The sequence below is a fragment of the Phascolarctos cinereus genome, unplaced genomic scaffold (genome assembly GCF_003287225.1).
Source record: "Phascolarctos cinereus isolate Bilbo 61053 unplaced genomic scaffold, phaCin_HiC Scaffold_1;HRSCAF=81, whole genome shotgun sequence".
NCBI classification, from domain to species: domain Eukaryota; kingdom Metazoa; phylum Chordata; class Mammalia; order Diprotodontia; family Phascolarctidae; genus Phascolarctos; species Phascolarctos cinereus.
Window position 1 is genome coordinate 128,858,481 of NW_027555514.1, and position 18,165 is coordinate 128,876,645.

The 18,165-nt window shown below is 34.9% G+C and overlaps 1 protein-coding gene across 1 annotated transcript in view; it reads right to left on the reverse strand.

The window, feature by feature from the left end:
• CFTR (CF transmembrane conductance regulator) overlaps nt 1-18,165 on the reverse strand; it is a 196,319-nt gene that overhangs the window by 130,185 nt on the left and 47,969 nt on the right. The window contains exons 8-11 of the mRNA XM_078149954.1: nt 16,209-16,455; nt 12,616-12,708; nt 10,812-10,994; nt 6,513-6,704 (exon numbers count right to left, since the gene is read on the reverse strand). Coding sequence (XP_078006080.1) covers nt 6,513-6,704; nt 10,812-10,994; nt 12,616-12,708; nt 16,209-16,455 — 715 coding nt within the window. The remainder of the gene's footprint in view (nt 1-6,512; nt 6,705-10,811; nt 10,995-12,615; nt 12,709-16,208; nt 16,456-18,165) is intronic.

Here is an 18,165-nt window from a genome sequence, read left to right on the forward strand (position 1 = left end):
TCATTCCATAATCAGTCACATTCTCCCCTGCCTCCCTATTTCCATGAATTTTCTCTTTAACCATGGATTACTCTCATCATTTGCTTTCTCCACTCCTTTTATTGAGGAACTTCCTGGAACTGAGAAGCCTTGATCCCTTACAAGTTTATGCTCTACAATTTGGCCAAGGCAATCCTACAATTCATCCTTCAGTGATTCCTGGGCTCACTTTCCATAGGTACTCTTTCAATCTTTCCCTTTAATCCTCTTACTCTCTTCTTCTCACGTCCCATATTTATAATAGTTCCTGGCTATCTTTTACATGTCCTTTACTTCAAGTCAGGCCAGATCTCTTTATCAACCTCATTACTTTTTTATTCCTTCTTCCATATCTTTGTTTATGATCTTTGTCAGGGCTAAAATAGCCTCTCTACAAATATTTCAATAATCCAAACCCTAGGCAGGTGAAATGGGAGTTGGGGAGGATAGGGGGACACTTGCAAACAAGGGCCAGGTATTTGGAACAAACTTAGATTTATCCAAGTTATACGGAGCATTTGCAACATCCTTTACTTACTACCAATCCAAAATATGGTACTGCAGAAGCCAGTTTCATATAGGATGACTCAGGGTGAATCTTGCATGATAATAAAAAGCCAAGGAACCAGTAGGACTGATAATAAAAGCTCATATAGAACTAAGTATTCATGCAATAGGTTCAAGTAGACAATCTCTTACTTTTTTCCCCTGTAGTTTTTGAGTGAAGTAAAGAACTACTATGAGCTACTGAGTTGGAGGAAGGGCAGCTAGCTATCTCCCTCTCCTCTAGCTTCCTCCTAAGTACATGGTGTCTGTTTCTTGTCTGTTTATCCTTTCATGATCTTAAATGAATGAATATCTAGAAATAGAATAGACCATTTTATAATCTTGTGAGCTTTAAAATGTTACAAGGGCCATTAGAAATTCCCTCATCAACCAGAGTCTGTAGGAGATGACAAAGAAGCTGGTAGCAGCAATAGCTTGGGAGAAGCCACTGCAGCAGCCAAGAGACCTCTCTGACCCAGCCAAGCATTGAATTATTCTGTCAGCAGAAATATCACTTCTTTCAAGGAGCCAGCCAAACCAGTAAGGGAACAACTCATCATTTCTCTCTTTTTAAAAAATCAGACTAGCTACTCTATTTTATCTATTTTGTTTTTAAATTTCTATTTTTATTTTATTTTTTTCTGATTTTTAGATTTTTATTTTGTTTAGGTTGGTAGGGTTTTTAAAAATTTGGTTTTTTTTAGTTGCATTCTGCATTTATTGATCTCTTTTCTGTTCTTTGTTGCTGAAACTATATAGAGATATTTTTTATCTTCAAGATTTCTTTGCTTACATCCCAAAGTATTGTTTTTGTAATTTTCTTTGATGAAATATTATATTGTTTCTATGATTTGCTCTTTGACTCATCTGTTTTTTGGATTGTGTTAATGTCTAAATAATTTTTCATCCTTTCCTCAAAGACTCTTTTGTGGATTTTTTTTTGCCTTATGATTAGTAAAGGATTTATGTTTTTTTGTATTTGCTTACCAGGTATTTATGCTCTAGTACGCAGTCAATTTTTGTAGTAATATAATATATAGCTGAAAAATATGTATACTCCTTTTTGTTCCCATTTGGTAACCACAATATATTTATTACACCTAACTTTTCTAAATTTCTATTCATGTCCCTAACTTCTTTATTGTTTATTCTTTTATTAGACTTATCTAAGTCTGACAGGCATACATTGAGATCCCCAGTTATTGTAGGTATACTCTTTCTTCCTGTAAATTAACCTTTCCTTTAAGTATTTAGGTACTATGCCATTCAGTGGATATGTACTAAGCATTAATATCGATTCATTGTCTGTGCTGTCTTTTAAGCATAATTTAGTCTCCCAATTTATCTCTTTTAATCAATTGATCTCTCTTAGTCTTCTAATTACTATTTTAATTGCTGCCTTACTTGAGATTATAATTATTAGCTTTGCTTTTTAAAATTAAAATGAAATATAAGACTTTTTCTAGCCCCTTATTGTAATTCTACGTGAATTTGTCTCAAAGGTATTTCAAATTTGTTTGTTGTACACAAAATATTGTTAGATTTTGTTTTCTAATGCATTAAGATAGTCTCCTTAATTTTAGAGGTGACTTCATCCCATTCACACTTACATTTATGATTGTTAATTGTGTATTTCCTTCTGTCCTATACTTTTCCCTTCTATCCTTTTTTTTTTTTGCAAATAGAAAGAGGGTATCAAAAAAGAGTGTGTTCAATACTAGTGATCTATATTTGATACTATCTGCTTCCATTCTTTTATTACTCTTCTGTTCCTCTTGTCCAATAACAGATTCTTTATCCTTTCTTCTTTTCCTTTTACTCCTACCTTCTAAAGAAGGAGTTTGTAAGAAGGTATCAGGGAAAATCTTGATCCATTTCAAAATGTTGCTTACAATAGGTCCTGAACTAAGCAAAAGGTGAAGAAACTCTCTTCTTCCTCTTCCTCCCTCTTGTTCCACAGGGACCATGCTCTTAGGATAAAGAATTCAGGACACTGTTATTAAATTTCAGTTAAGTTTTATGGACTACACCGGGAACATTAAAATTCATTTCATTGTTTCTGTGAAAAACTATATTCAGAATTCTAAAGAACTGATTTGCAAAAGTGTTTTTGGAACAAAAGACTAAATTAGTAAATTAGGGATTTTTTATACTTCCATTAAGGTCCACTTGAAGTGATACCTCTTCTATGAAGTGCTCTCCAATTAATCCCACACTACACAGTATTATTTTCCTTTTCTCTGAATTCTTACTATTCTTATGTATACAGTACAAATATACATTTTCCTATGAATAGGCATGTATTTAGGAAATGCTCCTGGTTGCGACAAGGTTTTATTTCCCCAATCACAATTCTGACCACATAGATGAAGTTGCTGGATAGTACTTGTCTAACTGAAATATACTAAATTGAACTTTTTTCTGGATTTACTTGTCTACATGTTCCTTACAAAGTACTTTACTCACAGAGCTCAACACAGGTAGTCCATCAATATTCATTTAAGCTACAATTATCAAGTACCTACTATGTGTATTCCACTGGATTAAGGAATTTGGGGAGATATAAAAAAAGCATAAACCTTAGTCTCTGCTCTAAAGGAGTTTTTTTTTTAATGTTAGGAAGACAAGAAAAGTGAAGCATCTGAGGGAAAATATAAATTAAATAACAATACAGGTGATGAGGAATATATTGTTGTAGGTTGAAGTAGTCAAGAGAGATTCATTGAAAGAGATAATAATCCATTTACCTTGACGCTTGCTTTTCTTTTAAAAAATAAAATTGTAGGTTTGTCATTGGATTATAACTATTCTAAAGAAATAAAGTATTCAATATTGCTATTTCATAAAAAAATTATATACTATTTAATTCAAAGGGACTGCCTAATTATTTAACAGTATGACATGGGAAAAGGGTCCCTTAATATGTGTCGAAGGGATAGTAAACAGGAAAACAAACATCTGCTTCAAGTTGTTCTAACTCTTCAATTATTAAATGAAACCTCCATTTTATCTTGCCAGGCCTTCTAACTTCCATGATGCCCTCAGAGTAACCTTTAGAACTCAGACAGAAATCTCCAAGAACTCCCTTGGACATGTCAACCATCTGCTTTAAGCAATATTGTTCTTACTGCTCTAGTGCCTGTTGCTTCTAACTATATTTGGATGGGATATCACTTTTTTACCTTGAAAGTTTCTCTTCTGCTTCCAGAGTAGGGCTGCCATGTGTGCAAGACAAGAGAACTGCATATTAGTAAACTAATTGTTGAACAATTGGTATATAGACAACCCGTTGCTAAAATGTACTAGACACTTTTACAAAAACTGAAGAGGTTTTAGTTTTACAATGTGAACTAGCCCACCAATTCGTTCATTTACATTTTCATATGCTCTCTATCTATGCTACTGTCCTAATTTTTGTGAGAGGCTATGAAAGGAACTATCAGTACTAAATATTACATACTAGTAGTACTACATGGAGAATGACTAATAAATAGCACCATAGATTCAAAGAACACACCAATGAATGTAGAAAGAACATCACTCCCAAGCAAAGACTAGTATCTGGTCCAAGGTGTGTACACATCACCATTATACTCTAAGATAAATAGCTATGGCAAAGTCTATAGCATGTATTTCATGAGTTAAAACATAAGTCAAAATCTTAAGAACTCAGATAATTTTTGGTTGTGATGAATAGACAATAAACCTCTGTAACTCACTTGTTAAATCAATCTATAGAATCATTTTAAATTTGTTATTAGATCAAAGAACAGAAGCCAAGGCCAAGAAAGGTTATATGGTTATATGACCAAGGCCATTGATTGAGCTCTAATTCTCAGTTTATTTTGAGAATTCCTAAATGGCAGTCTTATGCTCTCTTCAGTAAATTATGTTGTTTTAATGACATCCCATAAGGTGACTTTTGGAGCACCATAAAAGAACCCATGTCCTATAAATGTATAAACAGAAAAATCTGAGCCCATTGGTCAGTGATCTAAGACTCCTTTTACATTCAAGTGATGCATTTACTACTTCAGAGCTTGCTTATTAAATATCACCTGCCAGTCATTTTAGAAGAGGGTTCATCTGCCTACTAGACCACAGGAACATGTTTCCATGCCTTCGAGCTCCCTGAGAGCAATAGCCATGCATTCTCTAGCATGGTACCTTGAAGACATTAAGGACCTGATAAATGTTTTGCTGTTTAACTGTTTTATTTCATAGGTGCCTTCAACATTTTTGAAGGAACACAAATTATACTTCACAGGGCTACTGTGAAGCAATTTGTAAAACTTAACATCCTACATAAACATGAGTGGTAGATGCTACTGCTATACAATAATTGTTTATTTTATATTGTATATATGATAATAGTTGATAATAACCTTGATGAAATATAAAATAATATTAAGATGTTTATGATATATAATTGTTATACTTCTGAAGAAGGGAAATATAATTGCATATTATAACAACAGAATACTGATAAATTCAATTAAAGCAGAGTAGCCTGAAAAAATTTATATGAACTTATGTAAAGTGAAATAAGCAGAACAAAGAAAGCAATGTACACAACAACTACTACAACAACGTATATGAAAACAACAAAAAAATCAGAACTGAACTCTAAGAAATTGTGGTGACCAAGATAGCCCTAAAAACATATGTACTTTTTTGCTGAGGTGGGAGACTATGAGCATAAGACTTTACATATAAATTCCAGTCCAAATCCTGCCTGGGTTAGAAAGCAGGGAAGACTCCTAACTCCATATTGATCTAATCTGGCAGGTTTGCTAGGTTTCTCAGCCCTTCTAGAATATAACTCCCAATTGTATTTATCTCTGGCTAAGGTATTCTCTGGTTCACAGGAAGCGTTTATTTAATGATCCATGCTTCTTTTTTATGCTACCCTATAAAGACTTAAAGGCAGCTGGTAATAGTGTTTAAAGCACAGGAAGACCTGAGTTCAAACTTGGTCTCAGACATTAACTAGCCATGTGACCCTGGACAAGTCACTTAATTCTGTTTGCCTTAATCCACTGGAGAAGGAAATGGCAAACCACTAAGAAAACCTCATGGACAGCACTGGCATGCTGTGATCCATGGGGTCAGGAAGAGTCAGACACAATAAATAAATGAACAACACAAAGACCTTGAATTTTCAACCTTGATTCTCCTGGGGATGTCTTAGTGACTCTAGGCCCTCCTGACTCCCTAGACAAGAAAAGTCTTTCTCTATAAAGTATCCATAAATATCTTTCTTGGGCATCAAGTCATTTTGTATGGATGCTCCATAGCTTCCATCACTCTGTTGATGTCTTCATTGACTTGAGCTCTGTCAATCTTAACTTGTTCTTACCTGCTCTATCTTGCCCATATTGATTTCCCTGAAGCAGTTAATATATGTTTGCTAAAGCTGACTCAATCCTTTAGGTAATGTTTTGCATCTCTACTTATTGCCCTAGTTTGGAACCTCAGCTTATTTCCATTCTAGTAACCATGTGGCCAGTTGCTATGAAGCCTAAGTCACCATTATCCTCGGCACTTCCTTCCCCACATTGTTCTCTGCAAGGGTTCCCAATAAAGTATACCCTTCCTGCATCAAAAGCTATGCTTCCATCCCCATCTGACATTGGTTGTCTCTTGGCCCTTAGCTTATTGGCAAGGTAGACCTGGCAGGCATGCAACAAACTCAACAAATGCTTAATGTTCTAGTGACCAGAAATATCCACATCTCTCAGGTATTTGGTAATGACCCAACCATAACATACCTTGCTTTTCTACTTCACTATAGAGTTGGCCTTTTTAAGAATTCAAGTAGAAAAAAGAAAAAATATGTTTAACAAATATAATAATAATAAAAACAGTTCCCACTACCAGTAAGAAGACTACTCCTCACACAAACTTACTAAATGATATGCTACAAAAAATTTCAGATAAAGACATACCTCTTCTAGTTGGCAGGCTTTGATGACACTTCTATATCGGTATTCATCATAAGAAACACCAAAGATAATGTTTTCTTTAATAGTACCAGGCATAATCCAGGAGAACTGTGAGCAAAAGGAAATCCTTCCACTGTGCTTAATTTTGCCCTCTGAAGGTTGCAATTCTCCCATGATCAACATTAAAAGTGAAGTCTGAAAATGAAACCCAGTAGCATTAAAATGAGACATATGACTAAATTAAATATTGACACATTCTCCTAGAGAGGTTAGAATTCATTCTTCATCCCCAGAACAGCATTATGTCTAAGTCATCCCAAACAAGAATATTGAATGAATGAAATGAAAACACACCTGTAAGCTCTCGTTATGGACAAAACTCCAAATCTGAGAGACAGAACAGCAGAGTTTGGAGTGAGGAGACTTAGGTCTGAATCTCTTCTTAGACATTTACTAGCTATGAAATGATATATAAGTCACTAAACCTTTCAGAGGCCCTGTGTCTTCATCTAGGAAGTGGAGATGATAATATTTGTACTACTTACCTTACAGGGTTATTGTGAGGAAAGTGCTATATAAAAATGAACTATTATTTATTTAAAGATATTCCAAGTCAATAAATGTAGCTGGAGAGGGGGAAAGGACAGGCACAGGAAGAAGGAGAGAAAATTGTAGCATAGTGGATAGAAAGTAAGTCTTGGAGCCAGGACAACCTAAGTTCAAGACTCATTTCTGACATAAACTAGCTGTGTGACCCTAGGAAAGTCCTTTACCTTCTCAATGTTCTAAGTAACTCTGACTGTAAGTTTCAGAGAAGGTCCCAATCTATACTGGTGAGAAGGAGTTTCTTCACCCAGGAGTTTCCTAAAATAGCTATTTTGGAGCATTTTTCATCTTTTTCTGTTGCTCAATAAAATGCTAAAATGTTCTTTTGAATACTTCATGATTCTGACAAAGATGCGTTCTCTCATACATAACCTTGACAGATTCTGTTTCTAAGACCTAGTTGTATTATTTGCAGGGACTGCCTCTCAGCTTGTGGTTTGGCCTTTCCCATTGTCATCTTACAACTAATATTTAATAGTTCATCATTTCTTGAAACAATTGTTGGTAATTTAAATAAGGACAGGTCTTATAATTCAGAGGTAATTATTTCTTTTGTATACTATAACTGATAATAAATGACAGAATTAGCAAATAGAAAACTATTGGATGAAATACACTAACAATTTTCTTGTTAGCAAACTTTCTTTTGGGGTTATCTTTGACTTGAAGCAACCTTCTTTCCTCCATCAAATTTTTCCCTTAACAATGACTACAGCTGGTGATTAAAAAAAAAAAATCAAGAGAACACAGGGCCAAAAAAAAGGCAGGGGGGAAACAGTTTGCAGAGGAAATTATTTAGTAAGAAGAAAAATCTCACCGGTTCTTTCTTTGCAAAATCTGTGTCATGGATAGAAAACCAAAATTAGAGAGAACACTAAGGAAATTATATGAAATGGTACTGACACCCAATGAGCTAAATAATGGCTATTACCAAATTCAATCTCTGAGAACACTTTCTGACATTTATTTCCCATGTATCATGTAATAACTTCTTCAAAATACTAATAACAAGACTAGATGTGTATGATTAATTGTCCTCTGTTTAGAAAGAACCTTTCTACTTTAATTTTAATTTTTAGCTTGCAGTTCTGTTGTTCCTAGTTCAACCACTTATAAATATTTGATCCTAGAAAAATGCCTTTTCATGGAAAAAGCAATAGCTTGAAAGCTGTTGTGAAGTTATTCAGCCCTTCCCCACATACTTTTATGAAGTATGAAATCTGGACAATCACAGTCAAACAAGAATTTACCCTCTAATGGAAGCCCTTTAGAGAAAGATAAAGCAATTACGCCTAGTAGCCCACTCTAATGTCCAATACTTCTCACTGTTAGGAAATTCTTTCTTAAGGTCTAATGGAAATTGCTCATGCATTTTAAATCTTTTTTCACTAATTCTCATGCAAGTCATGGAGAGCCATTGTTCATCAATTCCTACAATAACTTGGATGCTTTCTCCATTGCATCCTTTTCCTTGGATTTCCCCTTGAACAGTCTATATTCTTTGCTACCTTCTCAAATGAACCTATTCTCCACCAATTTATTTTCCTTTTCTCACCCTGAAATTTCAGTTATCACTAGCACTGTCTCCTCAACCTTCTTTTCTCTTAGCACTCTCTCCCCTCCTTATTTATCTATATTTATTGAAACTCTTCTCTTTCTTCAAGACCCAGCTCAGGTACCACCTGCTCCATAAAGCCTTTCTTGATTTCCTCCTTATTGTCCAAGCTGAAAGCAGTTCTACCTTCAAATATTCTCAAAGTGCTTGGACTGGCTTTTGCCTTTGCCTTATCACATTCCATCTTTTATCACATTTATTTGTACACATGGAATATCAATCACCCTAATGAGATTGTAAATTCCAGGAAGGCAGGTAATAGGTAATTTTTCATAATTATTTCCACAACAGTTAGCACTGTACCTTGTACATGGCATACATTTAATAAGCATTTGTTGAGTCAAATTGGATTGAAATGTGACCAGTATGAAGCGACACGCTGGCCTTCTGCTCTTTAGACTAACAAATATGGATCCATTAACTCTTCTTATTTTCTAACCTCCTAAATTACCTTTTTTATGTACTATCTATAAAGACTTCATTATTTCTGACAATTTCTGAATGCCAGAGATAATACTTTAGCAAGGGTCTTACTAAGCACTGTGAAAATCAACTTCTCTATCTTGTTCCTATTTATCCCATTATTAAAAGAAAAAAAGGCAAAGAATTTTGTAAGGCTGCATAACTTAATGTAATAAAATGAGAAATTATTGCTTACATAATAGAAGCAGTGATATTTTTAGTATATTTCATATATTAGCAATTGAATTAATATAACATGCTTGAAAAACCTTAAAGATACCTGTATATGTGTGTATATACACACACATATAAAAAGTGTTGCAAAAGTCTTAATGCAGGGGCAACTAGGTAGATAGAGCACCAGCCTTGAAGTCAGGAGGACCTGAGTTCAAATCCAACCTCAGACCAAACACTTGACACTTACTAGCTCTGTGACCTTGAGCAAGTCACTTAATCCCAATTGCCTTAAAAAAATTTTTTTTAAGTCTTAATGCAGTGTTAATGTAGTAAAGCTCAAGCTTCTCTAAGGCTTTTGAGATACTCCATATGTGTTTATATGTACACAGATACATATATAATACACACACATACATATTTGTGTATATATGTGCATGCACATGTATGTATGATACATACATACTCTCATGTATACATGTGTATATGTGTGTACATATGCACATGTCAGCCTTTAAAAAAAAACTAGACCTGTGATTTCATTGATGTAGGAAAGCAACCAGTATGGAAACTTCCTCCATTTGATGCTGAGTGTTTAAGTGATTTACCCATGGTCACACAACTACTAAGTATCAGAGGTAATATCTGAACCTAAGACTTCCAGTCACCAAGGCTGGCCACATTTTAAAAACCTCACCACATCTGCAGTAGTATCAGATCATCAGTATTGTTATAAAGCCTAAAAAATTTTTGGTAAATTCTGATAAAAATGCAGATAGTTCCCCAAATCACTCCTTCAACATATTATTTCCTGAGGATTTATTATACAATTCACAAACATTATGGGGCAGGTAGGTGGTACAGTGGATAGAATGCCGGGATAGTAAGGAAGACAAGTTCAAATCTAGCCTCACACACTTATTAGCTGTGTGACCCTGGGCAAGTCCCTTAACCCTGTTTGCACCAGTTCCCCATCTATAAAATGAACTGGAGAAGGAAATGACAAACCATTCCAGTATCTGACCTAAACGGGGTCATAAAGACACCGGTGTGACTACAATGACTCAACAACAATAAACATTATGTTAGGTATCACTATGCAGGAGGCATAGTAGTATAAGACCATCATTCCCTTCATAGACTCCATTTGATACCATACTTCCTAATAATGTGTCATATCTGGGGGGGAAAAACTATTCCTATAATTCTTTATATTTGTGCCTACATGAGAAGTTAAATTACTTCACCATTCATCATTATGGGAGAAAAATTATATCTAAAAATTCCACTAAAAACAGCATGCCATGTTAAACTACACCATACATTAGAATAACATTGGAAAGAGAAGAGGGAAATATTAAGGAAATCTTTGAGTTGCAAGAGTAAATAAATATATCATAAATTTGTAAATAATGTTTGTAGCTAACATACATAAAATGGAATACCTTGCCTGCCCCAGTAGATCCAGCAACAGCCAATAACTGTCCTTTTTCTATCTTGAAATTTATATTTTTAAGGACAGGAGTACCAAGAAGTGCAAAGTTGCTGAAGAAGAGGCCATTGTCACCATTGGAAATTTTCCCATCACTATTGTTCTGTTTTGCCTTTACAAACAATTCCCCAAATCCCTAGAAAAAGAATACACAGAAAATAAAAGACAGGCATATGAGTTAATTATTTATCTTATCTTTTAACTGAAGTGCTTGATAAGATCATAATTTTGTTGATGTGCATTTGTGTAGATTAGCACATTTTCATAGGTAATATTCTGTCTTACAGTACCAATTCCTCCCCCAAAATCAACTCATCACCAAGCATTTAGCAATGAATCTTTCAACCTTAAGTAGTTCAGATAATGATAGATGTGAGTCTCTTGCAAAGTCTGTAATCTAGACATTTTCAATTTGATAGAAACTCTAATATTAAACTTGTGATTTCCTAGAACTCACTATGAGCTATCATAGTCACACGTTAGGGAAGGATCCTATGTCCTTTTACCAATTGAAAATTATTCTTAATCAGAATACAAAACATTTGAAAATTGTAGCATATTTCATTAGATTCTAAGATACTTACCCTCATACACAATATAACTGACTGAGAAACTCAAAATACTTAAAAGGGAAAAAAAAGAGCCCAGATATCTTGGGCTCTCCATAATGTACTGCTGAAGGTCAGTAACACTATACCCACTCTAACCTGGAACAAATCAGGAAAATAAATGAGTGGATATTGACTACATCTGGCAGTTCCCCAGCACACACCTGGTTCCTTTGAACTTCTAGATGAGGGAGCTTCAGATGCACACAGTTAACTAGAAGAGCTGGCCTTCCCTCAGGTGCCTTATTACTAACTATGGCTTTAGATGAGACACCAAGGAATTGAGGAGATAAGGAAAAGAAACTATCTCTTCTTCCTGTTGGGATGGGGTTTGGAATTTCTACTCCTAAGGAGGAGGCGTGAGCTGAGCTGTTTTTAAACCAATCTGTGCATTTTCAATAGATAAAGAAGGAGATGGGAGGAGAAAGAGAGAAAGAAGCTCAGGTGACCTAGGGGCTAATAAGACCCAGCCTAATACTGGAGTGGGTAAAATAACTCAAACTAAGAAAAATATTTTGTTTTGTTTTTTCTTGCTCCTTTTTTTTCTGGTTTATTTTTGGCTCTTATTCTCTAGGCACAGAAGGCCTAAATGACAAGAAAATATGTTTCATAAGTAAATGAAGCTATGAAAGGGAAAGTGCCTGCTGCTATTGTTAACTGAAACAAAAATTATTCTCTAATATTAGAAGATACAAAATACTATTTGAGGGAACAAGAAATATAAACAATTAATAGAAAAGTTTCCAAACTGATAAGAGTATCAAAGTATAAGAGTACTAAAAGTTATTGGTTTGCATATCTTTTTGTAGTGTAGGCAAAGTGTAAGGGACTAGGGATCATGAGTCCTGGATTTTATTCTAGATTCCACTACTTACTCTACTACTTGGCCATGGGATCTCAAACAAGGAACATCTCAAATCGCAATTCCCTTTGATTAAAAATAATATGTAACATATGCTTGACCTTTTTAAGCTGTAGGTTTTTTATCCAAAAAAAAATAGGAGCATTGGTTAATGTCAACTCTAAAATTCTATTGTGATTATAGCCGTCACCCTACAGAACAAATCCAAAATGTAAAAGGTCAAAATGTTTAAGTATTTAGAGCAAATAAAATAATATACAATTATTTGGATTTTTTTTAATCCTGACCTCATCCCAGAATGCTGTTATGTTTTCCATCACAACATCTGTAGTTGTTAAGTTGTATTCCAATGTTTTATATTCTTCTTTTTGTAAGAAATCCTGTTTATAAAAGAGAGCAGAAACAGATACCGTGTAACCAAAAATAACAATTATACACTCGTATACCTATTTCCAATACATCATTATCTAAATTCCAAGTACAGATATTATAATACAAGCTTGAAACTTCTTAAGAAGTGTAATTTAGAGACTCAAGAGCTCAACAGTTATACTTATATTGCACAATTCTGATATGAATTTTTACATTGCAGCAAAAACCATACTTGAACATACAAAATTTTCAGTAAAACAATTTTTTCTTTGTTAACAAGGAAGTGGTTCTTCCTCAATATGTCCAAATTCCAGAACTATTGACTCTGTTAGGAAGAAAACTCTACCCAGAGGTACTTAATCTTTTGGCAATCCGGTGAAAACTATGCATCCCTTCTCAGAATAATGTTTTTAAATGCATAAAATAAAGACAAAGATAACCAAAAAACCCAATGACATTAAAATACAGTTATGAAAAAGTGTTAATGATCAGAGACTCCAGGTTAAGAATCCCTGCTCTAACTACATCACCAGGTTGTCAGAGCTGAGGATTGTAGAAGATGGAACAATAACAAGAGGCAGAGAGCCTGATGCCAGGGTTGGCCACCCCAGCAGACCATCCTGAGTCAGAAGCCTGCTGATCTGACAACACAGATCATTTTCCTATGCTGAAGGCACTTGTATTATGCCCATCTTGCAAGGAAAAAAGAGTCCATAACTTGGGATTTAGCAGAAATCTCTATCCTCCAGATGTTGGTACTCATACATTGGAAGTACCCTCAGCACCTTCGGATTTTCCCCTTGAATGAGTGGCTCCTCTCAGAACCTCCATTTAAGAAGGGCTCCCAGGCCAGCTATGTCTCATTCTTCTTCAGGCTGCACTCCAGATTCTCTCAGATTGCCCCCCAGCCACCCACCCATGTTCTGTATACTGAAGGGACCTCCACCTTCTAATTCCCCACTCCACCCCGCTCCCATTTTCAGCTTCCTTTTTATGTGTTTATGTGTTACCCCATAACACATTCATTCTGCTTGTATTTTTTTTCCATTGTTTAAAACAACATCTGGCATATAGTAGACATTTAATAAATGTTTATTGACTGACTGACTCTGTACTGCCTAGATATATAGCTCAATATGGCTGAAATATTAAGGAAACCTATCGGAATTTTAATAAAATATATTCTCCTTATAGCATATTAATATTATAATTTGATCCTTAATATTATTATTACTAGTTATTATGATTTCATCTTTAGTAAGATGAAATTACTACACTAATTACTACACTATAAACTTACTAAACTAAGTAGAAGATCTGATACAACTCTTCCTAAAGGATCAATCCACAGTCCTAAGGAAAAAGAGATTTTAGAAGTTACATAAGTCAAAGGTTTTTACCATCCTTGCTAGGGAAGATAAGTGCAGAAAAGGGGTGCAAGTTGGAGCACATCTATACCAAAGACTTTCACACATGTTTCTCTGACTCACACACATGTAGTTAGTTCTCTTGGGAAGTGTAACCCAACTTCCAATATAAGCTTGAAAAAAAAAAACAACTGCTGGTGAATGAGTAAATGGCCTCTTAAAATCGCTGATTTAAAGTTTTCACTTTGATTATTATTAAAGATTATAGATCTAGAACTGGAACACTAGACACCATCTATGCCAACTTTCTCATTTTACACATGAGGAAACTGATGCCCAAATAAGTGACGTGCCCAAGGTCACCTAGGTAGTATTCATGAAAAACAGATCCTACTCAAGGTCTGAGACCTTCTTCATTTATCATATTCATATATATATACATATATATATATATGTATATGTATATACATATATATATACATATATATGTATATGTATATACATATATATACATATATATAATTGATATAAAGTGATCTAGAGATTAGAATAAAAATGAAAATAATCTGTAAGTTAAATATTCAAAGGAAGATCAATAAATGTTCAACTAAAAAAAAAATCACAGAAGTTGTCATCTCTTTGTGCAGTTGTAGATAATGAAAGAAAGTGTGGTTTGGTTTAAAGAACACTGGATTTGGAATCAAAGGACCTGGGTTTGAATCCTGGTTTTGCTACTTATTACCCATATGACCTTGGGGTCACTTAACCTCTCTGAGACTGAGATTCCTCCTCTGGAAGATGAAGGGATTTAATTAGCTGACCTCTAAGACCCACTCAGCACTGTGCTTAGTACAATGCCTGGCACCTAGTTGTTGTTATTCATCCTTCTTTTTTAATTTTTTTTTTTTAGGAAATTCAGGTTAAGGTTAAGTGACTTGCCCACAGTCACACAGCTAGTAAGTGTCAAGTGTTTGGTCTGAGGCCAGATCTGAACTCAGGTCCTCCTGACTTCAGGGCTGGTGCTCTATCCACTGTACCACCTAGCTGCCGCTATTCATCCTTCTCTTTTGAAGAGGACTAATGATGTCACAGGGTGATGTCTTGACTTTCTCATGAATTAGATTTAAGTGAGGCAGAGTTGCACAAAGTCATCAACCTCTCATCAGACTCTTCCGGGTCATCAAAGTCCAGTAGCAAGACAAAAATCAGGACAACTTATGATGGCCCAGGAAGCAGTGGATGAGTTTGACAGTTTTGATGTCTGACCAAGCTCTAAGTGCTCCACAGCACCTGCTCCAGCTGCCTTCATGGCCATTGGAATAAATTGTTCTCATCTGCCCATTCCACTGGGGGAAATCTTCACACACTTGGGGTAGACATCTCCCTAACTCACAAACAAGTTTGAGGCCTCTCAGTTATTCACAAGTGGTTTAGCCCATCTACCTAGATGGTTTATTGGGGTGTGGCCACTGCCCATGCTACATACTCTTGAAGCCACAGGTGACAGTTGGTGACAGGTGGACATCAAAGGTAGATGAGCAGCCCTGAAAAGGGCTCAACAAGCCTTCAAACGAGAGGCACTAGTCCTCCCAGAGCACCCCATGCAGCACCTGGCACGTGGTAGGTATTTGATAAACACTTATCGATTGCCTAAGTCTATGATCCAATGAAACTAGAAAGGAGTCTGTCCTACATTTTAAAAGATAACTTACTAGATGTGTGCTTTAAAACTTCTCTCAAAAGGTCTTAATGTTATCATCAATGCTAAGTTTTGTGAGTAATTTGACTTGGCATATAAGGCCATTTTGGCTCAGACTTAATCATTTCCAACCATATGATTTAGAAACATTTATTCTAATAGAGGTATTGCCTGGTAAATTTTGTATCTTTCTAGTTATTCTGCCACCAATCTGTGTGAAAATGAATAATCCCAGGGCTAATCCAGTGAGAATCCACAGAAAAGTCTCTGGACCAAAAGACTAAAACACTCTGCAGTTGTCATGACTTTCCTTCAATCCAATAGCCGTCTCTGTAGAAAAATTGATCAGATTGAGAACAACTGTTGTGATGAAAGAAGGCTCATAGCAAGTGTAGAAATGCCCAGAAAGTGCTACATATTATGTGTAGCTGTTATACACTACCTGTATTTTGTTTATTGCTCCCAGAGAATCATACCAGGTTTGCACAGCCCAGGGAAACTGCCGAGTGACTGCCATTCGAAGAACGATGCAGAATGAGATGGTTGTAAATATTTTTCGTAGAACAATTCCTTTGATCAAGGCATAAGGAAGCACAGCTAAAAATACAACAAAGAAACCTGAGAAGAAGAAGGCTGAGCTATTGAAGTATCTCACATATGCGGTTTTTCGGGTCAGTTTCAGTTCAGTTCTGTAAAAACAAAACAAAACAAAACAAAATGAATTTTGGGTAGTATTTCAGAGTTGCTGATTTGATGCATCTTGGAATTTAATATCAGAATGTTATCTTTTTTCAAACTGTCATGCATTCTAGGGGCTTGCTGAAAATGTTATTCAACTGAATTGACATATAATTAATTGGTTAAAAAAAAAAGGTGGCCAATTCCCAAATATTTCTGGAAATCAGAGAGGAGGCATTATTCAGACAAAGAAGGCTATTCTTAATCTAAAATTCAATTCAATTCAACAAAATTTCATCACACACCTATAATGCAGTGCATTAGGGTTAAATATAAGAATAAAACTTCTGCAGTTCCACATAGATGATATTCTGGCTAAATGCTAATATTTCTATCCTTAGGTTTTTTTTAAACATGTTCTTTTTTAGAAGCAATGACACTTAGCTAATCATATCCTTAATTCCTATCATCAGGTGCATCTCATCAAAATTTCTCATTCATTTCAAAGAAGTTTCAAATGTAGAAGTACTACATAGGATGTGATAATATATCCGGCCTAATGTTGCTAACTATGTAACTACTCTTCTTATACAAGACAGTTTCTATATTAAGAAAAACTCAGTGTCTTTAATTTTGTTCACCTTTAGTATTCTCTTTCATTATAACATTCCCTTTAAGATACTCTTCAGATACCCCCAAAAATATTTATTTGAATTACATAAAAATAAGCACCATGCTACTATACACAATAGGGAGTAAATTTAATTTTAGAAAAAAAATTTTACCCTGGGAAGTTGTTACAGATGTAAATTTAAATAAATGTAAAGAGTTTAGATAATAAAGGAATGACTAATAATACCACAATAGGTATTAATAATAAATTTGAGATGTACAGAGTACATCTTTAATTTTTGTAGGTGATAATTTGGAGAGTAACTACTGTGTCTTCCCACAGTATATCACTTGTGCCCATTGGCAGAGATGTAATACTGGACTGGATGGTCTACTGGTCTGACTTTTTGAAACAATTTTTAACTAAGCATAACATTTTTTTATTTTAGTGAAATTAAATATGGAATTCAGGAAAGTGTCAAATGTGTAACTTTTCCCATGTAGTTTAAAAGAGAAACTCATTGATACCATGCCAATAAAGATATCTACAATTATTTATAGCTCACTACTTGTCACATACAAAGAAAGGAAATTTTTAAATTGTCTAACATTTTTGACACTACTAGGTCACTTTTAGAAATATTTTAGATCACTCCTAAGCTATATGTCAGTAAGACAGTTCTGTTACCTTGCTATCATCCAAAGTCTTTCAGTCCTCTTGGTCAAAGAGCAATTTAAGTGTTTAAACTTTGGAGATGTTTCAGCAGATACTTTGATAAATACCATAGAAATATGAGTTACGACATGTGAGGAAACAATGAAAGGGACCAATGAAAGTTTATGTCAATATTGAGTCCAACCTCAGGCTCTATCTCTTCTAGTGCCATGTTGCTCAGTGGCCACAAGGACCCACCCCATCCAGCCCTGGTATAAAGAAATAATAAGGGGACTAGGGATTGTACTAAAGGAGAGGTCAGGCAGACAATAGCACCACCCAGTATTTTTACGGAGTGCACAGGAAGTATGAGTTAGTCCCACTTTATATACATAATCTAAGTATAGAGTGCTTCGTGCTAAAGTAGTAGAAAAAAAAATTGTTTAATTTTTTC